This window comes from Semicossyphus pulcher, unplaced genomic scaffold (assembly GCF_022749685.1).
Source record: "Semicossyphus pulcher isolate SPU_LCO1_2020_fin unplaced genomic scaffold, fSemPul1.0.p SCAF_1, whole genome shotgun sequence".
In the NCBI taxonomy this organism is placed as follows: domain Eukaryota; kingdom Metazoa; phylum Chordata; class Actinopteri; order Labriformes; family Labridae; genus Semicossyphus; species Semicossyphus pulcher.
This window is the reverse complement of record NW_027211603.1, coordinates 5,620,436-5,645,369: the sequence shown is the minus strand read 5'-3', so window position 1 is coordinate 5,645,369 and position 24,934 is coordinate 5,620,436. Positions and strand designations below refer to the sequence as shown.

General features: G+C 40.2%; 2 protein-coding genes across 4 annotated transcripts; both read right to left on the bottom strand.

The window, feature by feature from the left end:
- Nucleotides 1-1,495: 1,495 nt before the first annotated feature.
- pamr1a (peptidase domain containing associated with muscle regeneration 1a) lies at nucleotides 1,496-13,392 on the bottom strand. The gene is made up of 11 exons (XM_069659403.1): nucleotides 13,284-13,392; nucleotides 12,482-12,643; nucleotides 12,072-12,197; nucleotides 9,467-9,581; nucleotides 7,400-7,617; nucleotides 5,785-5,982; nucleotides 5,476-5,670; nucleotides 5,137-5,212; nucleotides 4,755-4,981; nucleotides 3,145-3,485; nucleotides 1,496-2,442 (listed from the first exon to the last, which is right to left on the bottom strand). Exons 1-11 carry the CDS (start codon nucleotides 13,390-13,392, stop codon nucleotides 1,870-1,872), a joined length of 2,340 nt encoding a protein of 779 aa, XP_069515504.1. The 3' UTR covers nucleotides 1,496-1,869.
- A 6,346-nt stretch (nucleotides 13,393-19,738) lies between these two features.
- Nucleotides 19,739-24,103, bottom strand: slc35c1 (solute carrier family 35 member C1). Of its 3 annotated transcripts, none has more exons than XM_069660474.1 (3): nucleotides 24,071-24,103; nucleotides 22,548-23,059; nucleotides 19,739-21,378 (listed from the first exon to the last, which is right to left on the bottom strand). In XM_069660474.1, exons 2-3 carry the CDS (start codon nucleotides 23,026-23,028, stop codon nucleotides 20,801-20,803), a joined length of 1,059 nt encoding a protein of 352 aa, XP_069516575.1. In that variant the 5' UTR covers nucleotides 23,029-23,059; nucleotides 24,071-24,103; the 3' UTR covers nucleotides 19,739-20,800. The 3 variants fall into 3 exon arrangements, with proteins under 3 accessions (XP_069516575.1, XP_069516583.1, XP_069516566.1); XM_069660482.1 differs by lacking the exon at nucleotides 24,071-24,103 and adding an exon at nucleotides 23,705-23,735; XM_069660465.1 differs by lacking the exon at nucleotides 24,071-24,103 and having other exon boundaries at nucleotides 22,548-23,135.
- Nucleotides 24,104-24,934: the final 831 nt, after the last annotated feature.

Below are 24,934 nucleotides of genomic sequence, written 5' to 3'. Positions count from 1 at the left end.
ATGTATGCATACTTACTTTTCAGATATGAAGTTCAATGTGAAGTTTCTATTTTGTTATCATCTTATATTGTGTTTGATTTTATTATATTCTAAGCTCCACAGTTGCAGCAGTACCTTACTTTTCTAAATAAAAAGTAATGTCACACGGACAGATCCTTAATAACATCCAGACATAAGCACATAATAACACAAAGTGATACAGCAGAAGATGAATGACAAAATAAATAGAAAACCAAATTTCACGCGTGCTTACGTAAGTTAGCACCAAACAATTTCAACCAATCAATCTGCAACATTTAGCTGCAGAGCACCAAGAACGCTCGGTCACTTAGCTAGCTACTGCACTGCGGAGAACGTCTGTTTACGCCCACTTCTCAATGATCAAATCAAATCCCTCTAATGATATGTTTCGCCTGCACGTCCTGTTTCAGCTCGACTTTAAAGGTGCACTGTTAACTGTCAAAAAAATCCTTATAGTGACACTGTTGGCCGTTGAGTGAACTGCAGGCGACCTTCTTGTACGCTCTCGCATGGACACTCACACGCATGAACGAGCATACAGGGTTTTTGCCGAAGACACACGAAACTGAGCATGCTCAATCTCGAAACTCACCGGTTCTGTTTACCTTTCACTGACGAGACGTGTTTATTGACCGGCATCAACACTGTTTGTCATAATACCTAAGTTAATTACATGTTAGCTGGCGAAATTATTTGTAAAGCTAGATAACTGACATACACACTCAGATAGTATTTTGGTAGTCATAACGTTAGTGAGCATGCTAAGGTTAGCCAACTAGCTCTAACGTAAATACTCTGCATGAATCCGGCATTGTGCTTTGTAACCAAACAGCAAATTACGCTGGCGAACCAGCAAATCGTCACAAGCTAACATTAGCCAGCTAAAACCACAATCTCACAATGATGTATATTTCACATGCTTTGCGGCGATGTCAACTCGCCTGTCCAATAGCAAGAAAGCCAGTTGTGGGTCTGTTTCGATCCCCAAAAGCAATCGAAGGTCTCCATGATTCACTGATGATGACTCTAGTTTTCCCCCTGACGTCGGTCACATTCCTGTTTGGCCAGACGGGCTTCACTAGATGAAACTTGTTTTGTTTTTTTATTCTTGTATGTACTTTGTGTTGGTGTTGTTGTGGGTGCTGTCGTTTGTTGGCATTATCCGTCTCCATTTCTCAGCTTGCTTTGTCTCGTGTTGCACACTGTTGACTGTAGGGGCGGAGAATGAGCTCTAGGCAGCGAGGAGAGGAGAGCGCGCATATACATCACATCCTCTTCTTTTCGCAGGTAAACCGGCCCGAATGCTTCACATAGAAATCAGCCCCAGGCTGTTAGAGGCAATGGAGGAAGTCGGGGAAGGTCTCAGTGTTTCAGTTCGTCTACTATCCCTTCACACACAGGCAATAAAAACTGATTAATACATGTAAAATCTTACACAATGCACCTTTAAGCATTAAAGACTCAAAATGGCATCATGAGGATTTCTTTATTTTGTCATTTTTGTGATCTTTACCTTTACAATTTTATTCTGAAAAATACTCCTCAGACACATTAGGTAACATTCAGAGATAATGAGTGTGTGGATGTGTGTTTCTTTAGCAGCTCACGTTGAATTGTTTGCAGTGGAGGCGGCCCAAATACAGAAGAATAACATGCACACAGAAGGGATACAAGTGGAGTGCCAGAGGAACAGTTCTAACCTCACATGATATTGACACAGCTGACAAGTACAAAATTATCCATCTCTACTATTTACACCAACTGTGGGAACATTTAACTGGGAATAAAAGACCATTTAGATTTCAGTTACAGATAATCAGTTTTACATGATATATTGAGGAAAAAAATCTACTTCATGTTTTTCTCTATCCAGTCCAGAAAGTTTGCTATTCCTGTCTGAGCCGTGTACGTCTGCTGTTGGCAGTTCTTTTCCTCCGTGCTGAAACTCTCTAAACCAAGAAGCTGCCAGCTTGTGCCGGAGGCCTCCTCGGTGTCCTTGTGTCCTGATAAAACACCTCCTGTTGATGAAAACACAGCTGGAGTGACTGTGATGCCGGGAATAACTCTGGGACAAGGAGGATAGGAACTGGACAGCTTGCTAACGACACACAGTGTACTGTCACTGATCTCTGTGGACTGTGCTCCTCCTTCAGCAAATGCTCCCTCGCAGTGAGCAACATCAGCCAGCTCGACAAGTTTGGTCTGGCTCGAGGGAGTGTAACGGGTCAGGTGCGTGCGATCGTTTGGTGAAATCCACCTCGCCGTGTAAGCCTGCTGCGCGGTCACCTCTCCACCTTGAACTTTGGGCAGACAAACTGGCAACACACGCTCACTGATCTTGGCCTTGTCTTTGAGCTTGAGGAGAGCAACTTCAGAGTCTGATGCATAGTAGAAATTTGGATGGACTAAAATGTCTGAAACCTGTTGGGACAGAAAGAGAGAAAATAGAAGGAAGTTAGAATACCTAAAAAGCCTGATTCCACTCTGAATGTGCCAGGTTTTGATGTTTTTAGAATATCTGAGGAGACCAGATAATATGCGTCAAGATGCGCAAATATCCAAATCCAAATCAAATTTAGTTGTATCCTGGTAAAGCGTTAAGTGCACATCAAAGTGCCAAAAGGATTTCTTCCACACCCCTTTACAAACAAAGACCTATCCAGAAGATTATATTTATTTAATGAAGATTCCTCACTTAATACTTTATAACTGCATCTGCTGTTTGGTACATTTTGCAGTCACAGGGAACTTTTGCAGGTCAAAGGATAATAAGGTTAAAGTTGGATAAGTGTGGTTGAAAAGTTTACCTACGAAACCACTGTTCAACCACCAATAAATGGACCTTTCACTAATTTAAAAATCCCTTAAAAAACAATGTATATGCAACCTAAAAATAGCCTTTAAACTTGAATAAAGTCTAGTTTTCCATTGTCATCCTCTGACCTTCGGAAGATGTCTTCATATCAAATCTACAGCTCATGCTTGCTGAGGAAAGATCAGACATTATACATGACATTTTGGACTCTCCAAATGTCATCATGGGATTTTTTTTTTAGTTAAAAAAATATAAAACATCTGATGGATTTTCATGCCAGGTGTTCTGACTGGTAGACTGTGTTTTACCCTCAGGTGGTGCAGGCCCTTCAAACGATCCTTGGATCTCTGCTGCTGCATGCCTATGACAACCTTCACATGTGCTGGGTGAAGGGTCTGCAGCCTGGCCTTGTCTACCACACACTGAGCTGCCACCAGGACGCTCCGCTGTGTGAGCAGAGCCCCGCTGCAGGCCAGGGACCAGAATGAGGACTCCTCTGAGGCCCCCTGCTGGATCGACGTGGTTCTTCCACGGGGCCTGTGGGTGCTGGGAGTGTGATCAGGAGGTGAGCGGATATAGATGGCTGCATGCCACGGCCACAGAGTGCCTGTGAGGTTGTGTGCACTGAAAGTGTTGAGTTTGCCACAAACTGTGTGAAAGTAAAAGTCATAGAGAGTGTGTCAAATGATGTACTCTTATAACAAATGGCCATTGGTTAGAAACCTTTCATATTAATTATTGGTAAAAACTGCATTAACATTTTTCTTCTGCCTTTTCTCTATGTGATAATTAAAGGTATTAATAACTCCATGAAAACGGATGCAATACAACTTATGATGAGAGAGATTTTGGAAAGTCAGCTTTACTTTCCTTCGTGCAGAGAGTTGATGAGAAGATTACCTTTGGACAGAGTAAGTTCCTCTTTCCATTCTTTATGCTAAGCTAAGCTAGCAGGCCGCTGGCTACAACCAAGATGGCTGCAGCTAATTTGGTATGTTTTTTGTATTTATTTTTTGTTTTATTTATTTTAAAAGGGACCTTGTACAATATTAAACATGACTGGAATCATTCGATGCATTATACCAGAGTTAGCATAAAGCTCATTTTCATCCGCAGTCCCTTGGCAGGTCCATCATGTCAGTATTAAAGTTGTAATCTCGAAGATTTCAGTTTCGTTCTCTTTGGCGGCACCTATGGTGATAAACGGTAATTGTGGAAGCACACTTCCCAGATATCCAGACAGTGTTGCATGTGTGACGTCCACGGTTGGCTCCGGTTGTAACTCTTGATTTTCCTGGCTGACGGTCGCTTTCCTTTTCAGACTGTTTGCCTTCATCTGAGCGTCGAGTTTGTTTCTTTTTCTTTGGATTTTCACTTATTTTTGAAGTTGTATCTGTAGTCATCGATCTTTTCTTTGTTTGTTCAGCCATAGTAGATTACTGTTTACTCGCAACACTTAGATAGTGACTTAACGGACATTTATTTAAATGAAAATCTTCGAGATTATTACTTTAAACAAACTGGTTTTGGCTGATAAATCCTGTCATGCCAAAAGTCTGTGTATTATGTTGGATTAAAAGCCATATAAAGGGATTTAGGAACTAGCTACTTAGCCTAACAGCCAACTGCTACATCATATGTTTCGTTCTGATTAGTTGATTGATACTGACCCTTGTAAATCAAGAATATACTGAGAGGCTACATACTACTTTGCAAATCGGTTGGCTGATGCAATGCTGAAGTACTGGTAGCAAAAATAAAGAAGAGTCCTTTTTGATAAAAGAAGCTTAAAAGCCTACAGACTAAGTAGGTTCCTCCTGAGCTTTTAATTGAAACTAAATTTAGATATTAGGCGTCAAATCAGCAATGTGTAAGTTATCTTAGAGAGCTGCTGGCTATACTCTGCTGCTGCTCTCACCTGGTGAGCAGGAAACATGGCGTCCGCTCCACCTGCCAGTCTTCAGACAGGTGCGTCGGGCGCTTCCTGTGTTGCGGTAGAGTGGGGAGGCACACTTGTACTCAATGGCCGTGTAGAGTGGGTGGAATCCACGAGGAAGCTCCGCTGAGGCCGTGTCCTCTTCTTCTGAGTGTTTATCCAGTGCCAGTGGAATGAAACGAGCCGACAACAAATCGTCCATGTTGTACCTGGAAGAGAGGAGGAGTCTTTGGTCTGGATTCTCTCTTAAAAGCAGCTTATCTACGCATGCAATAATTAACACAGTAATACTTTTGTGAGCTATATTCACAACAAAATGTTTAATCTCTAACATTAGAATCATATACACTGTTTAAGTGGCTACCTTGATATCTTACGTGGCTTCACGACAGTCTGTCGCACAAGTTCAGCCACTTTGGGCTCTCGACAAGCTGTAGGGACTAAACAGGAAGGTGACTGTAAGTGTAAAAAAATCACTGAGTCTCCATTGGCAGAATATGTTACAGATTCTAGTAACATACATTTTTGAGCAGTAGTTTATCAGCATAAACAGGAAACATTATATGCATTAACATAAAGTTCAAGCTTAGATTAGATTTATAATCTTTTTTTGCCGTCCTGACAGAGTTATGCAGTTAAAAAATAGACTATTTTCTGTGCTTATCAGTGTGTTCCTGACCTTAATATATTTTAAAAACAATACCTCTCACACACTTGGGCGGCCTGCTACTCCAGGATCCATTAGAGAGGCAGAAACTCTGGTGGTTCCCACTGAGCATGTAGGACTTTTTGCAGAAAAACTCAATGGTCTCGGCACCTCCAGCTGTGTCAGGAGCAGGTCTGTGGTTGCCATTCTGCAATTTGGGTGGCGGGGAACACCGGGCTCTGCTTGTTGGGCCTGTATGAGTAAGTGTTTGAGAGAGAAGAGGAAGCGAACTCCACCAATAAGTGCATGATGTGTTTTTATACAAACAACAGAGATAAAGACCCCAATCTGCGGGTGAAAAGATACCTTTTACACATGCGGGTGCTGTGCCACTCCATGTGCCGTTAGGCAGACAGTTCCTCTGCTGGGAGCCGATCAGTGTGAAAGCTGAATTGCACAGGTAGTTTACAGATTCAAGCTCCTCCTTTAGGCTATACACAGGGAGCAGATATCCATTCAGCGGTCTCTCTGGCTTTGTACACAATGGATTCTTGATGGCTGAAACTGTTGAAGAAAATTGTGTTAATTCATCAAAGGCAGCCTACGTTAAACCAACAGCTATAAACATACACAAGTGTTAACATTTCTACAGGTAATTGAACTTACATTAATGGGATAAAATTGACGAATGATAGAGTTTGAAAATCCTCTCATTCTGTTTAAAATGCTGCTGTGGTACTTAAAACTATGTTTTTAATTTCATGTCTCATAGCCACCAATTAAAACTAATTAAACTAATTTATGATAAGTATAATTAGCAGTATTTTATGCTGAGCTCTCAGTTTAACCTGCCTTTCCTAAAGAATCTTTGAGAATGTCTTACTTGTGCTTCCACAAAGGATAACCTTCGCTCTAGCATTCAAGTATTAATTTAATTCTCAATGTTCGACATATTTTTTAACATAAATTAATTTTTTTGATACTAGTATTGCAGTATCGTCTGCATAAAGAAAAAGTTCACATGAGCAGGCTGGTTTTAATTTGTTGACATGCGTAGTCAAAATAATAATGGCCCTAGGACACTGCCCTGGGGTGTCCCACAAACTGCAAAAATGAACCTTTTAGAATTGGAGTGGACAGAGGAAGAAATTCAACCCATTTAATTGCTGTCGCAAAATCCAATAACATTTGGTTTGGTTTTAAATTATGTTGTAGAGTTTGTTTTAAGTGGTTTTCCCCCAGCAGGATTAATGATATGCAAAAATAACTCAACCCTTCTATGAATTAATTAAGTAGTAAATAGAAAAATATTGCCATGGGGGGCTCTAACTCTCTTTTCCATTTGAACCACTATGATGTTACTATGATGTTTAGGTGAGCTAGCAAGAGTTAATGTCCAGGAGGGAAAAGGCGAGATAAATGGGATGCAAGTTAGATGCATGATTTGCTTCAAAGAGGGCAAATGGAGAGGGATGAGTATGATAAATCTGTCCGTCTCACATCGCTGGCCTGTACGAGAGGCTGCATACACACACACAGCAGAATGAAAGAAAAAGGTCCCGGAGCACATATGGTACATTTAACAAAGCGAGGTGCTGCATGCATGGAGGGAGTATCATTTGTATCAGGTATTCATGATTATGTAGATGAATATTATACCTACATTATGTTATGAATAAGATTATATCGAACGTATATATAATTAATCGTTTTATATGGATTCCACGGCAAACCCACCTTTTACAAAGTGTGTTTAAATTTAAATGTGTAGGCAAAATAAAAGGAATCGTACATTAAGGCCAATATTAACGCTATGGCCTCAGCACTGTAAATCACATCTTAAGCTTTTAAAAGGTATTTTGAAACAATTTATTGCAATATATAGTTGAGTGTTCCTGTGTTTGTGTTTTTCCATCTTGTATCCATATTGTATACATAATCAGTATGTAGCATCTGCATCACTAACAATGGTTGTACCTGCCTGAACTCTCCTGAAAAGTAAGAACAAAGCCGTCAAAGTTGTGGTAGCCATCAGAGAAGAACAGGATGTGCAAGAGGTTCCCAGAGCTTTTTACTGGAGGAGGCAGCCGATCCCCACAAAACCGGCCAATCACAGGAGAGTTCAGATCGCCGCCGTCACGCACCTCGACGTAGTCATAACGACAGTTATGGTCAGACTCCAGACTGAGCTGTGTGAACCTGCAGCATATCCACAGAGAGGTTATGTTTAACTGATATTTCAATCCAATTGAAAAGGCTTAACATCAGTCTCTGAGGTGCAGAAGTGTGTAAATAACAACTCCAAGTCCAATTATGTGGGCTCATGTAGGGCTGTCTGTCCACTTTGTTTTCACCTCAACATAAGCTGAGGTGTTCCACTTGTGATGGATATGGTCCTCAGACTGAAACATCACACTGTTCACACCTTTCACATGAAATAATATCAATTATTTTGCTACAAACCTTTTCAGTTGGTGTGCAGGCATTTTCCAGCGACATGGTACTATTACATTTTGGCTACACGCACCTGAAACTGGCGCCAGACTTCATGATTCAATAGGTTTATTGTCACTCTGGTTATACGAGTACAACTGTGTGAAATTCTTATGCTGGGAGGCTCCAATTACAAGGGTTAACATTGGATATAAGAGACATATAAAATATAATAAAATAAAACATATGAACACAAAAGGGATGCAGTAAATATGTACAACATAGGCAAAGCTAAAAGGGGTAGAGGCTAAAATCCTTAATTAGGAAATAAAACAGCACTTACTTGTTTTATCATATTTTTCACACATGGGATGTGGATCTGTCATAATACATGAAGTTCTTTTGACATTGTAGGTACAAATTGTCTTCTACAACTATTTGGATTCTGCGTGTTTTGATTCCTAAAATAAACTGGAAATGTTACCCAGCAGGGAAGAAAGGGAAGGGGTGGGGCCTAGAGGGGATTAGGTTTGGTCCTATCCTGATCGCCTTGAATGAACGTTTAAAACTTCACAAGCCTTTGCCTTAATGTCAGCTCACAGATTGGTACTGAGCTGGTCGGGAGAAGCAGTATCCAGCACACACACCCAGAACCAACCTTAAAGTAATAATCTCGAAGATTTTAATTTAAATAAATGTCTGTTAACTAAGTCACTATCTATCACCGAATGAGGTAACACAATGGTGATTGAGTCCGTGGCCCACTGATGAAAGCCTTTGCATTTGCAGTATTACAGACTGGGTGTCTGGTGCAACTTTCGCAGAAAAAATCACAAGCGGCGCCCAGTTACTGACGCGTTTTCCATCACCCCGCAGTGGTTGGTCTACCAGAGAGGGTAGGCGGAGCTAAGCGGCCGTTTTCCAACCTCTGAAAGTGTTGCGAGTAAACAGTAATCTACTATGGCTGAACAAACAAAGAAAAGATCGATGACTACAGATACAACTTCAAAAATAAGTGAAAATCCAAAGAAAAAGAAACAAATTGGACGCTCAGATGAAGGCAAACAGTCTGAAAAGGAAAGCAACTGTCAGCGAGGAAAATCAAGAGTTACAACTGTAACAAAGGGAGCCAACCGTGGACGTCTACAAACGCCTTTTAACAACATAAGGTGCCGCCAAATAGAACGAAACTGAGAACTTCGAGATTCTAACTTTAAGCTTGGCCTGTTTCAAAAGCAGGTTGCTGAATTAACTTACTACATTAAACCTGTCACAGGTCGTCCTGTGTCAGGTTATAATCATTACACTGATCCAGCTACATGCAAAAGTTTTTTAAAGCACTTAATCACCAAATTAATAACACCATGAAAAATAAACAGCATCTGCAGGTTTTGGTAAGCCTTGTCCTGACTTTAGCCTGCAGCCTTTCATTAATCCAAACACAGCAGGAAAATCTCTAGATTTATTCTCTCACGATTTATCACCTGAGGTCACTTTAATAATAATATCTGTGCTGCTTTTACACATAAACACTGAATATGTTTTACTCTATCTGATATCGACTACCTTTTAATGGTAGTCCCATGTTTTTAAAGCTTTAGAAAAAGTGACCCACCTCAGCTGGATGCTGCTGCCCCTCTCCACCTGCACTATCCACTCACACCGACCGTTTGTTGGGTAACTCTCCAGGGCGATGTGACCCTGAGTCCGCTGAACGACACCTCCACAAGCTGCCCACAAGAAAACTGTAGTTACTTTCAATTTAAAAAAAAAAATCCACACTCTTTTCAAATGTGTGTTAATACAGTAGCAATGAACATTTTTACTGTTCCAAGCACGACCAGTAATGTGACATATCGTGTAAGAGGGCAGATAATTTCATATATCAGCTTCAACCAGGCACTTCAGTTCCCATGATACTTAACACCATGCTGGTGCTCATGCTGGCTCTTAAAAGGAATTAAAAGAACAAGTTATTAAAAGATCTACAAATGGATTTCGCTGTTCTACAAGGGAACAGGGTGGAGGTTGAAATTAGGGTTTTAGTTGCCACTTAAGGGTTCAAGGTTTTAGACCTTTAAAATAATATCTTCTTTTTGTTCTACACTCAAAGCTTTCTTAAAAATTGTGCAGCCGATTTAATTTCAACGCTTGGCCACTTGAACCTGTACAGACTGTTCTCAGGTTTTGTAGAACAGAAGCTGCACAACAGCTCAATGCCTTCCCTGGAGTACTGTCAGACTGACAGTACATGACAGAGTGGCATCCATGCGACAATTTCCCCCAGGCCGTTAAAAAATAAAGAATGGAAAAATATCAAGAGAGTGAGTAACAAGCAAGTACAACTTGCTTGCTTGTCTGTATTAACAGCATTATGTTGCCTTGGGCTTTAACAGTGCATGTTTGATTTAAATGATTTGGGTATGGTAGCTAGAGAAGCATAATGCTGATAGTTATGTTTTTAAAAGACAAAAACAATATTTCATTATTTAACTGAACATAAATTAGAACTATAAGTGCAGGTGACTGTCACAGTAGTTGTCTTGTAATGAAATAAAAAAGCTTTGTCGCCACCAAGTGTCCTGATGGTGTACTACAAGTTTGGATGTGGCAATCTGAACACAGTGTTGCACAGTATTGATTATGTTAACAGCCTGGAGTCCTTCTTTCCAGAAATGATCTGTGTATTTTCTCACAGTCATAAATATTGAAGCGGTTTATTTGTAGGTTTATTGTGTGTTGAATTAACTTGCAACTGCTACAAATATAAACAGAATTTTAAAGCTTTACTTTACGTTAAGGACCTGTGTCCACATAGCGCACATTGTTCCCAATGAGGACAGAGCATGTGTGACTGCCTCGGGAAAAAGCACCGCACCCAGATGTTTTCAGAGCGCACCGCCTTTTTTTGGAGCTTGAAAATCTCTGCAATTTTCTGTTGTCGTTTCTGGTGTCGTCACCACTGCTTTTTTTCAGGCAGCCAATCAGATGGGGCGCCACTCATCACCTTGGTTACCACCAAACATGGAGGAGCAACTTGTTTTGGCCGATTCTGTCTGTGTCCCAATCCACGGGCTGCAGCCTTCGAAGAAGGCGGTACATGGAGGATGCTCCATTTATAGCCTGCGTAGACCGTTAAAGCCGAACTGAAATAAGAGGGTCTGGTCTAACCTTGCGCCGCTCCTGTCGCCTAGCAACAGGTAGCTAGTGGGCTAACTAGCTAGCATAATTAACGCCACGTAAGTTAACCTATTATTTAAAAGATAATTTGTTTCAAGGGCCCTTTCGTTTTCTTCTGTAACACTTACTATTCAACTGAGTTGAAACCAAAAACTTTTACATTGAAGTGTATTCCTCGGCCGTTTTTAAAGTCCACCATTTTATTTGAATTGGTGCGCAATGCATCTCTGGATACGGTGGGCCAGAAAGGATGCACCCGATGGATCCTTCGCGGCCCGGGAAACAGAGGACGCATTTGTCTGCCGCATCTGAAGGAGCCTTCGAAATGGGACAGCCTTCGATGCGCTTCTGTGACGCAATCAGCCTTCAAATACGGCCTCCGAAGGCTGCAGCCCCTGGATTGGGACACAGCTTCTGTCTACCCAGAGCTGTACATATGACAAACAAACAGGATCACACTAGAGACCGAAAAGCCCGCTTGTGGGAGCAGATCGGCCAGACACTAAATGTTGCCGGTAAATGTGGTGATTTTACTGCCCTACCTGTTGAAAGCTTGTTGTTACCTGTGAGTTAAACTTATTGTTGTCATAGAAACAAAACCTGCATGCAGCGTTTTTTTCTCTCACCGCACAAACGCTTTATCCCAGCTCTCTAGCAGCCTGCCAGTGCTTTTCTGCCAGAAAAAGGCGCCATGTGGACACAGGGCCCAAGTCATTTCAAGCTGTCATATATATTGTCAGTCTTTAAGACATATGCCAGTCATCTTTACGTGCCTGTATCTGAATGTATTATTTTTTATACAGGCTATAACACTATACTTACAAGTCTTTTCTTGAAAGGAAAATCCATAGATGTAAAAATAAGCATTCAAGTAAATAATTATACATAGATGGGCATATTAAAACATCAGCACTTGGGCCTGTTCTGTTCTTCATAACTGAGTATTTCTGAATGTATGATGGATGTTGTCCATGTCTTCTCATGTCTGCTATAACACTATTAGAATATTGTAGATAAGGCCTACAAGCGTTCTTACTCACTTCTACAGTCGCCTCCACTCCAGCCTTCCCGACACTCTGTGCAAAACTTTCCATTGACGAAGAAGTCGTCATTGGCTTTCCATGTTCCATTGTTGCAGGTTTTACAGTTCTCAAACAGACTGCAGCCTGGCAAAGACAAACACACAAATAATTTCAAAGCAGTGTAAAAGTCCATTTGCGTCTCATAGTCACAAACTAACACACCGCCATACTGATTCAGAATACAATAATGATCTGCGGATCTTATGTAGAGTAGGTTTTCCCTGGGGGACTTCCTCAGATCTTAGTACTTTATGTCTGAGAGATGAAACTGCTTGTGTGGAACAAACAGGGGAGGAACTGAGGTAGAATAAACCCCTTGCAGATTATAAGAGATAATTAAACATCTCTAAGTGACGATGAGAGTGTACCTGGGTGGATGATACAGGGGTCGCACTGATCCAGAGCGTTGCGGCAGCAGGGAACAGTGTAGCCCACCTTCGACCCTTTGGAGGGACACCGACACTGGATCAGGTGGTACTCACAACACGGGCGACACATGACGTTCCACCTAGAGCTCGGGCAGTTGTTTCCTGTCAGAGATGTGGCACCAGAACAAAGGACAGCTGCATCAAACTTTATGTACACCCAAGGAAACTATGGGACAGACGTATCGACACTTGCAAAATGTCAATCTTTAGTAAGTTGTATAACCTATTTGCCCCTACAGCATATTTATTGGGGCAGCGGGGAAGTGAAAAAAGAAGTCTGATTAATGTTTATACTATTGTTATTTCAAACACAATAAAGATGCAATGGAGCAGTGGAAAGTGTTTGAGGATGAAGCTTGAAAGGAGCTTCAGCCAATTGTCATAATCACAGGTTTAACTTTATACTCAATAGTTAAAGATTTATGTCCTGAAACGTAAAAGCCTTCCACAAATTGAACCTGTTCTAATAAGTCCAAAATATACAAGAATTGACAAAGAAATCTCAGGAAAACTTGTGCATGGATCAGGCATGAACCGAGACACGTCTCAGCAGCAGAAGTGACTCATCGTCATGAAATATCTCCACCGTTAGTCAGCAGCTAAGTCATCAGGCTTATTTATTGTTAACGTTGGCGATATTTTCGCTAAGAAGAAGTGATCTATCAGGATATAAAGACTCTCCAGTATATTGTAGAGCAAGAGGAACATTCAATCAAAGCTGTAATAAATGCCGTCTTCTTACCATGAGCACCATGGGGCCAGGCTGCCACACAAACACAGAGATTTAGGAGGAGGCAGAAGAGTTTTGGATCCAGAACAGTGGGCACTTTGCTTGAGAGGAAAGTGGGCATGTTGGCTGCCAAGCTCTCAGCAACTTTTAAAACAAGTTCCAAAAATGAAGCACCAGCTCAGAGGTATCTGCAGATCTTCCTCTGCGTGCAGAAATACAGTGTAGCTACGGATGATGAATTCTCCCATCTCATCATACTGGACAGAGATCCTTAACCCATTCCTCCCATGATGCAAAAAGCTTAGCTGAGTCAACTCAGTGCAAAGTCTACAACTAGTCCCCGTTGTCCGCTCTCGGTGTGAGTCCAGAATGAGTACTCAGGCTGAAATGTAACAGGGGAAAAATACTTCCTGGCGACCGGAGTGGAAAGTGCATTTGAGGGAATAAAGACATGCTAACGAGGAAAACAGTGAGGAGTGATGAGGAAAGTCCAGAGAGGGAAATAAATTCCATCTGTTTACTGAGAGAGTTTTCTTTGGAAGAAAAGACTGAAATCTTTCCAAAGCTGCAGGTTACATATTCAAATATATTAAAATGTGTTTACCGGTGCTTCATCCCACACCAGCTGACATGCCAGACATGACAATATAACAACTTCTTGGAAGACAGAGACCAGATGTCCTCTCTAGTTAATGTTTATGATGTCAGTCTGACAGATTTCCCCGGAGCGATGAGGCTGACACGTCACTGCCCATTCATGTCCAAGGTTGCTTTTCCATTACATAAGCCTTTACTGAGGAGTTTCCATGTTTTAGTATCTGGTCTTATTATCTCCATAACAACAGGTTGTAAGCACAGATTGAGACCAACAGGACTTCAAATGTTTGTTCAATTCAATTCAGTGTAAACAACTTTGTTCCGTTATGAACTTTAATAAAGATATTTTTCATGAGCTCACAAAAAGATAATTGTTGATTTCAAAATGTAAACTTGTAAGAGATGGCTGAGAGACTCTCGTTTTTATCATGGCTTATACTCACATACATTGATAGTAACCTATCTTATGTCTATGCAAAGTATGGTGAAAAACTTCAACCTGCAAATCTTGCCTTTATTATTTGACAGGACAGCGGATAGAGTCGGAAATAACGGAAGAGAGGGAGAGAGTGGGAATGACGTGCAGCAAAGAGCCGAGGGTCAGAGTTGAACCCGGGGCCACTGCGTCGGGAGCTGTGCCTGGGCTTTATCCGCTGAAATAAACCGGCACCCCAAATCTGGTGATTTTTAATCTTAAGGAATGTAAGGATTGTTATTTATAATTCCTCTTAAACAAAAAAAAAAAAATTAACTAAATGAAAATAATGGACATGAAAAAGTAATTGTAACAAAGCTAAAAGCAGGGTCGCTTTTAATAACCTGTGAAAAGTCAATCTTTGGAGATACATGGGGAGTTTTCTTATTGATGCATCTTTAATTTCTCTGCAGATTCTGCATAAAAATGCATTTACATAAAAATGCAGAATCTGCAGATCCCAGATTTTGGTATTGAGGGTGGTTTCCATCTGCAGTCCGAGGAGCAGGCTTTGGTTGCATTCAGAAGAAACCGTCCGTGTGGACAGCAAAATTGGAGGGACACAATCCGTAAAGCCATCCTGGCTCCCATAGATGATCATCTCACAACGTTTTTTTTTTTTATTAATCTCCATAAACAGACATCTGCATGAAAGTGCGGCTAACACTAACTGCTGGCTACACCAGAAGCCCTGAGAAGTTGTCTGTCACTCCCAGAGGCGATATCCTTGTCGATGTTAGCCAGTGGGTTCTGAGATTGATGCATCCCAGGCCTTGAGCGACATCAAAAGGACTGAATGGAAGAGTTTTCCTTTAAAGCTTATAGATTTATGACCACTAGAGGGCAGACGATATCTAATATAAGTTGATGGTGATATGGCCTTGACATATGCTTACCTAATGTTGTTTAGGCCATTATATTAGCAATTAATTGCCCATTCACACATCTAAGAGACACAACAAAAGTTCAATAATCACTGTGTGACAGCCACCTGTGAATATAAACTACATCTACATTAGCTTGTCAGATGATTGACTTTCTTTCACACCCTCTTCTAAATCTGTATGCCGTTCGGTGCTGGGCAACTAGTGTGGAAATCTGCGCAGCTTGACTGAGAGTTCGCAAATATGCAGGAGGATAAAAATATGAAAATTACAGACGTGTCAGGGAAATGAAGCTGTAATTAGTGTCAAAGGTGCTCATACAGAGTACAGCCTTACTGTAGGTAGTAGTTGGATTCAGTTTAGAAATAATTATCAAGTCAAGCGTTCATGTTGTCATTCTTGTATAAAACCATGATTTACAAAAATGAACACGTACAAAGTCCATAAATTAACATAAATATTTTTTTCATATGAATGTCAGACCAGACTGAAAAGTACAAAAGAAATTTTGGCCTATAATATTTTGCTGTATAGAAAAAAGCTGTTTCAGGTAGACAGATCTCTAATATCTCCTATAAACTTAAAGGGCCAGTTCGCCGATTTTCAACCTCGGTCCTATCGTGCTTTTATGGGGAGCTAATACCGTTATGGTAGGGAAAAAAAGCAGTTTTGCTCGGTGTCCTTGGAGGACGCTTTCTGCTTCTCCAATGGGCCCTGGAAAACCTCCGCCAGACTACGTCAAACGCGTCATCTAGCGAAGGCCAGGCAGCTCGCTAAACTACACTTCCTCAATCTAGGACGCCCGACTCCGATGTCATGTCTCGTTCAAATGGTCAGGTTTGAAATGTAGACTGCAGACCTGAAGATTTTTTAGACGATCCATCGGTATATTCTCGTCGTATTTCAGATTCTGTACAGATTCTGTCTCTTCAGTTTCCTCCTGCTCAGCTGCAACTGTTTTTTTGTCTTTTCATTTTATGGCTGCAACTTTATTTGTTTTCACTATGCAAAATGACCTAGCTAAAAGGCTCCATTGTAAAAGATAAATCTTCCTCATCACTTTCATAGTCCGTCATGTTTACTTCAACGATGACTCGAATCAGTCAGAATCAACGTGAAACAGCTACTAGGTCGGCTAACCTGAGAAACCGGCCTGTCACAGGCGTAGTGATACTGGATTGTTCAAGTGAGGAAATAGTGCCAAAAAAAGGCGCAGTATATGAAATCCTAGGATAATTTTGTGTTAAAAATGGAATACCAGTGCCTGCGTGTTGTTTTTGTAGGGTCAAACTTTTTGGTTTCATGACCCTGGCATCTCGCCGCAACTACTTATTCTGCGTTCGGAACCGGCCAGGAGAACTCCGACCACGGGACTCGATGAGTAAGCTAATAGCTTTGCATCCACTACACTACAAGCAAGTATTTCATGCAGCTTGGTGTCCAAAAATCTGAACTATCCCTTTAAGAAACAGATATTCTCATGAGTTGTTGCCCAGCACGTGTCTCTGTTTAGGCTACTGTTTGCAACATGTTTGCTATATCAACTATAAAAGGTGAAATTATGTCAGGCGAGTGTTTCCAGCTTGTTTTGCTGCCCTCAAGTGGCAAAAACAGGGAATGCAACATTTAATCACAAGGCTGAGGGATGCAGACTGCATGAAACAATACAGCCAAAAAGGATCTTCAGAAAGTAAGCAGCCGTGATTGCACTGTAGCAACGTGCTTCTACACACTGTAACAAGATGCTGTAGTCACAATTTTTCACTGAAAATGTCCAAGCGGTAATTAACCCTGCATCAAAGTGACAACCACTTTTTGACCATCGCTTTGAGCTGACACTTGAGTGACTGCTAATAATACTTGCAGCCTTTGAACTGTCAATCACTAGTGAAGATTTTGCCTCGTCCTGTCATGTTGAACTTGACCCCACCAGACATGAGAGAGAAAGACGAGGGAGGGGGGATTATCTGTTTCACGCTATGACACAGTTATAAAACTTTCATTGGTGTCACAAGGCCAAACTCACTGTTGAAATGAGTTCTTGACATCAGAGACCAGTGTTTTTTTGGTTCATGTAATTACCCATGGTGCTCTGTGAGCTATTTTTAGCCCCCTTGTTGCTCAGGGAAATATTCCATCTGCAGCCCAGAGACCCCCATCGCTACCCTGCTCAGACATCTCTTGGTCTTTCTCAGCTGCATCCAAGCTACCAGTGAAATAAAGAGGAAACATCTCACATAAACACAATGTATCCCCTTAAATCAGACCCCAGATGTAGGAATGATTATAATACAAGCCAGCGATTAAGCTTGGCAGAAGTTACACACACTTAGCTGTAAGTGTCTTTGCCAGCAGACGTTTTCTGTTTGTATTACCTGGATTCGTGTCCGACTTTACAAACTTACAGCTGCTCCGTCCCAGCCGTAAAAAATACACCCAGGTGCAACACAAACAGTGTTCAAGTCTACATGGTCCACGGAGCATAACTGTGAATTGGTCTTAACTTTCAGTTCTAGATGGGACGCAACGTTACACCCAGGCTAACGCCCAGCTGGTGCACTCGGCTGTGCAGGAGCAGAACATTAAAAAGAACAGAAAAAGAAAGACGAAAAGGAAAACTGTTCAAAATAAAATATAATAAATATTAGGAATCTACATTTTTCTGTAATTGAAAAATCCCCAAACAAATGCATTTGGACTGTCATTGCATCTTACTACCTCTTATAATGAGCGGCCTGCAAGTGACCTCAGACTAAAGTGTCGTATTACCTTCGTACCTAAATGTCTCATAAAAGTTAGGACCAAAAAGCACACAGTCCACTTTCTGGAACGACATTTTCCGGCCTATTTCCATTAACCGGACCCAGTGCTTACTCATAGCTCCTAGTTAAAACATGTTCATTGACATGTGGGCTTAAAATCAGAAGGGCAGAGACCAGAGAGAAAGAAAGATACCAGAACTTCTTCATCAGATTGATATTGTAATGAATTGAATAACTCACTGAGGAATATGTTATGATTAATAATTAATAAAATGCTTTGTTTGTTTGCAGTAGATGTGTTATGATTGTCTAAATAATTATCATTATAATTTTCATTTTTGTATTTTTGTATTACTATAACAACGGTTCACCTCATCTGTTTATTCATTTGTTATATTCAGTATTATTTATTTATCTATTTATTATTTTATCCACATTTTTATTTCTATTTCTTTTATTCTTATTTTCTTTTTTCCCCATTTTTGTCAGTCTGTCTGTCTATAAGAAAAGAAGCAAAGCCATGTCATGTTTTGTTGTAATTTAAAATTCTGCTTCTCAATAAGTTAACTCTGTTAAACTTCTGACTTTAGAGCAACGGGAAATGAAAATGAAGCTCTTAGTAACCTGTATCTTTAGGCTAAAGCCATGGTATCTTATTGCAGCCACTGACTTAAAGCAAAAACAAATCTCTATATTGCTCTAGTAGAACTCCTCACTGGATTGCAGTCTCGAACGATGAAACATAGAGTTATATTAGTACGTTTTCTGGGTAATAGAACAAGTGTTAGTCATCCTGTTGACATGGATGGCTGAGAATATTCAGATAAAAATTGAATGACTTACATTTAGTAACTCCTATCTTTAGAAGTTTGCTGTCTTGTTTTGTTAATACACTATGTATTTATCTGAGCAGGTCTACGAATGTTCACCTGCCTTAATGCTCTGGCAAGTATCGATCACCTTGATAAATGTGACCCAGCTGTCTGTGAGGAGGCGCTCTGATTTTATGCTTGAAACAGACATTTTAACACAACACTGACCTTTCAAAGCTCATGTATGACATGACCAAGAGCTTCATCAACTACTCAAAACACATCAGGGATGAGCACTGACATGAGGGTAAAGCTGGTCTACTCAGGGTTCCCAGTTAAGTGTGACAAAACCAGCCCAGTACTAGAACTCAAAATATCCCCCTGCCAAACCATATACACTGCTTTTAAAGTCCAACAGCATTGCTGTCATTGCCAAATGCATTATAAAATACACAGATTGATTAAACTCAGATGGTCAGAGAGGTGGATGAGAGGAGGATGTTACCAAAACTGGCATCCATCATGGACAACTCCTCTCACCCCCTGCATGAGACAGTGGGGGCTCTAAGCAGCTACTTCAGCAGCAGACTGCTACACCCGTATTATAATACTAAAAATAAAGGATTTCTATTTATAGCATATTATTCATGTAATTTCTATGCAAAATAGGTCTAACCAACCAGAGGACAAAAATTTTCGCCCGCAGCCACACTTCAAAAATAGCCCAATTCTGCGGGAAAACCACAGACTTGGCAACCCTGGGCTCTTGTTTTTAATATTTTCCTTATAACATAGATAATAGTGTCAAAGCTCAGAGTAAATGAACATGGCATTATATTTGAAGATATATAACTCATAATTAAGTTTCTAAATGTAAAGTGCATTGAGAAAATGTAGATTGACACAAAATATGTTTATAAACGTATGTATGTTTTATTTGACGAGTGTCAAAATATCAACCTTATAAAAAAAATAATCTCAGATGGCATTATCATAACATATAACATACTGGATATGAAATCATGAAAGCAGTTGATTTGTACAGCATCTTTAATGTCCTCTTTTAAATGAGCTGACTTTCTGTTTCTGTTGAAATGAAATGTTACAATGTAAAGACATTTTAAAAAGCTTGTTTTGAGTTGAACAGGTCACTGAAATGTTTTCAGGCTGATAAAGAGGAACCTGATCTGTGACGCTGTAAGTTAAGAGGGAAAAACAAGTGCAAACAAAAGACTTCCCAGTTTTGTTCCAGCTGAACACTGCTCTGCCGTGTAAAGGACACATGTAAATGTGAGAACAATGAGTGAAACATGAGAGACAGGCGCTCCGTCAGCCTGTCCCGCTTCTGCTTTTACTTGCAGATATATTATCCTATACCTCAAACCTACACCTATTTGTAAGATTTAACATTTGATTTAGCTCAGACACAACATTTGTAGTGCAAATGTAGACAGACTTACGACTTAAACTGTTTAAAATCCTAGATGCGTGTCAGTCCCAGTAAGACAAGGTTTCCGATTACCTTGCCTTCATTACAGATCCTGTTTTGGCTTTGTTCGTATTTGAAAAGCAGACATGTTCCTAAAGCCAGAGGCTATCCTTCAAACATTAAAAAGACAGAGACTTACATTCATAAAAATGTTTGTAGCTGTAAAAAAGTTTCTATTTTGCTTTGACGCCAACACTCATCCGAGTAAATATCTCCTCCCTGTGAATACAAATTCTTGCTTTCATTTTTAGACCATAAAGACACATTATTATTTTCAGTCATTTCATTTTAAAAACAATTATAAAAAGGCCCCAAATGAATGTAAATGGCTTTAAATAAAATATATATACAAACTCCTTCAAGTCTTAAGTCAGACTGTATAAAACCACAAGACTATTCAACTCAACCAAAATCACTGATTCCATGTAAATATCATAATCAGTCCTATTTTAAATGTGACATAATTTCACATTCGCACACCACATGATTAAAAGCTGAAGGTTACAACGGTTAAACTCCCAGGTTGCCTTTCTCTGGCAGCAGTTTTTCCTTGGCTGAGTCCTGAGTGTCTCTGACGGGAGTCTTCTTCATTTCTAGGCTTTTGACCCAAGTGTAGGCTGACGAGCCCCCGAGAACCATCAGGTTACTGGTCCACCACAGCATACTCTTACTGGAAGAGTTGTACACCACTGCGATAACAGTCTGTGCACAGGCCTTTGCAGTCCCTGAGACATTGTGCGTGAGAGGGCTGGTAAACTTGATCTGGAGGCCTGTGACGTAGCCGATGGCGAAACCAAACACTCCTCCGAGTGTCATCATGCCCCAAAACCCGAGGTCAGAGAGGCGGCTGAAGGTGCCGAGCCGGCCCAACTCTCCAAACAACAGAATGAGCGGGAGGAAGAGGACGCAGGCATTTATGTTGTTGTAGTAGGACAGTTTCCAGATGTTTCCCTCCACTGCTGGCATCACCTTCTTGGTGTAGATGGCGTTCAGAGACACAAAAGCGCTGGCCAGCACCCCAAAAAAGACGCCTGTCCATGAGAGGGAGCCTGCCATGCCTTCCTGGTCGACACCAAGCCAGAACCCACCTGAGAAATATGAAAACAGGCAGGACTGTGAGATAATTTCAGCACAGAAATATATCAATATCCTTTTTTAAAGAATAAGTAATGCCTGTAAATAATTGTTGTGTTTCTTGGATTGATTTTTAAAGCCAAGAACTGAAATATTGATGAAAACTACGGCTGTTAAAAATATCTTAATTGGTTTCAAAAACATTTAAAGCTAAATATCGAGTCTGTGTCTCAGAGGAAAATGCCAGCTCACAAGTTCCCAGGCGAAATGCTAATACAATAGTTTTTAACATCCAAAAGCCAAAGAGCCACACTGTTATCTCTCCATTACAAATTGATTATTTACATACAAGAAAAAAAGCAAATTGTTACATATAAGAAACCGAGACCAGAAAATATCCTTGTTCTTGAAGACGTTTTGTTTCTCATAAGAGAGGTTTCTTCAGTCTTCAATATAACCAGCAGCTGTTTGGCTTTTTTTGGCTCACATTTGTCGCAATTCAAAAATTGTTTTTTTTCCTGGTCCTGGAATTATTCTATGAAGCAAATAGGTGTTTCAGTCTAAAATATATGGCCAAAAGCAAGCCGACAACTCTGTCCATGAATCTTCGTTCCTTAGTTCTGGGGCTATCTTAATAGTTTAGGCCCTTTAGTTCAAATCATGGATGTCTCAATTCTGCAGCATACCAAAGGAGGTCCTTTTCTGTTTCATCATGACAGTGCAATGTGCACAAAACTAGCACAGCATCAGACTTACTGTCCGACACAACTGCCAAACCTTAGCTTGTGTGGCTGAATTGGAAAAAACTATTTGCAGCCAGGTTCTTATTCATGTAGAAAACCTTATCGGAAGAGTGGAGGCTGCAGCATATTCATGTCATGGTTGTGAAATGAGGTGATCAATTTACAGTGTTATATTCTGGTTTCTACATGGCCTACTTTCACAATTTTTTGCGAATTAGGCCTTTTTCTGATTCTGATTTTGGCCTATGGCGTAAGCATATAACAGATCTATTTCTAACTATATCCACAATCAGCAGATTCTATATTTTTAGTCACAGACTTAGTTCTGCAAATGTAAAAAGTGCAGCCAAATGAAAGACTGAGAATAAATGTAGGCAAGTTTATAATAAAGCAAGCGTAATAAACCACATCCAATAAAAAAGAATGTAAACATACAGTACCTAGTATGATCCCACAGCACAGCAGAGCATGGACTGATGTGGTTTGTTTCAGAATAAAATATGATAACAGCACATTAAAAACTGTGCTGAGTGACCTCCCAACCGTGTAGAAAGCTACTCCAACATATTTCAGGCACAGGTTGTTGAAGGTGATCATGCAGATGAACACAACGGACAGCGGCAGGACCTCCCGGGACGTCTTCACGTCGAATCTGACCGATGGGAAGTCGATCACACCCGGACACAATCTGGACAGCAGCTGCATGAGCCAGCACAGCCCTACAGTCACTAAACACTGGTAAAATGTGACGAACAACGGGGCGTCCAAGTCTCTGTTATCCAGCAGATAATTATTGAGGAACACCATTGTTATTGAGACAAACCAGTACAGTACAACAACAGCTGCTATTTTAACAGCTCGGAGGATGAATGTCTCTCCATGTCCGTCCTGGTCAAACGCTTCCGAGCCGGCCAGAGCCATCCTCAGTATACTGGACCGCTTCAGCTGAGTTCTGTTCATGATTAAAGAGAAATAAAAAACAACCTGTATAAAAGCTGGGGCATTAACATGAGCTATGATGTAGCTACAGACCGGCAGAGCTACAATTACTATGCGATACAAATATGATGATTAAGTTCCGCCTGCAGGAACAACAATACGGCTTCCGGTTTTTCTTTTCAGAATAAAAGCTCGCGTGACTATAAAAAATGAAACCACAAAGAAATTTCGGAAGTAGCGCTACAGAATAATTGTCATGTATATGATGAGAATACAGTTTTTGTTTTGTTTATTACAAGTCTGTTTCTAACATTACAGCCTATTAAAAATGACTACACAATGCGAGGTGAACTAGACACCTTGGTATATACATGCATTCATATTTACATAGTTTTTGAATGTGAGACAAAAATAAAAATCACGACAAAAAAAACAAAACCACAAAAACTAAATACTAGTAATAAAACTTGAAATACAAACAGAAAACATATAAACATAAAACAATTAACAATTTCTATCTGAGGGAACGGTGAGAGTGTACAGTCTATCCAATCACTCAGTCACGTTTTTTGAGGATGTCATTACTTAGTATTTTATTAAACTATATTATTCTTAGGGGGGCAAACACCAAAAAAACCCATGTATTTAAATTCCTCACTTTTATCTTGAAGGTTGACGCACAAGCCGGAAGTCTTACCGATGGCGACTACTTCCTTGTTTGAACCAACCTATTTTTTTATTTAAAGAGATAGTGTCCATGAATAAATGTACTCAAAGATTGAAACCATGGAACATTTTCCAATGTAATAAAAATAAAAAACTGTTTCTGTGCACTTATTTATCACACTTGTTCTACACGTTTCTAGCTTTATGTTGCACATTGTGAGCTATAGTTTAGTTCCTAGGTAAAAGGCTGAAAACAACTGAATATTTATTTTTTATCATCTTGAGTATTACCTAACAAATATGCATAATACTTTTTTCTTGATTGGGTAAAGGATGCATTACTTAAAGGGTATCTTACCTTAAGTTGTTGGTGATAACGATGTAATCTATACATCCAGCATGGAGAAATGATGCCTGTACGGAAGCGTCATGTCTTTTTAATGTTCATCTCATGCCCCTCCCATGTGGCATCATCACAGGTGGCTATTGTTAACCTGCTTTTCCTGAAAATCACTACTGCCCTTGCAGAAGACAGAGTGCCTGGGTTCAACCATGGGACAAACTCATAATATACTTGATCAGTGATACAATACAATACAGTTCAATACAATAAAGATTTTAAAGACACTACAGAGATTGATTGCTTGGCGTTTATGTGGAAGGTGTTTACAGAGCAATCAAATATGTCTGGCCTAATTATAAGTAAAACTAAATAGGAGGCTCCTACACGGATGTCAAGCTGCTCTCTGACTCATTAAAGACAGGTACAGTTTCTAGGTCTTGCTTGCTCTAAAGACAGCAAGAGTAATCTCTTGTCTCACACCAAACAATATATGTTTAAACAGAAGCCCTAAAATAGCAGAGAGCAGGAGTTTAACAAGAAGGGGGGTTTGTGAACAGTGTTCGGTTATCACACCAGTTTTTCAGGTCCAGTAGTAATGCAGCACTCTGAAAGGCTTTTAGAATTAAACCAATACAAACCACATTATTTTATTGTAATTAGATCAACTATTATGGACCCACTACTTCAGCTCATACAGACTTGTTTTACAGTTTAGTATGCACACAGTTTTTATGTTTGTTCTTCCACTTGTTATAAGTTTCATTATAACTTCTGTCTTCAAACTCTGTCTAGGTGTTTACATCAAGTGTTTTCATGGGGGAGTAGGATAATATAAAACCCTTGCACCTTAAGTTAACCTCAGTCTTAATTTACAGCATT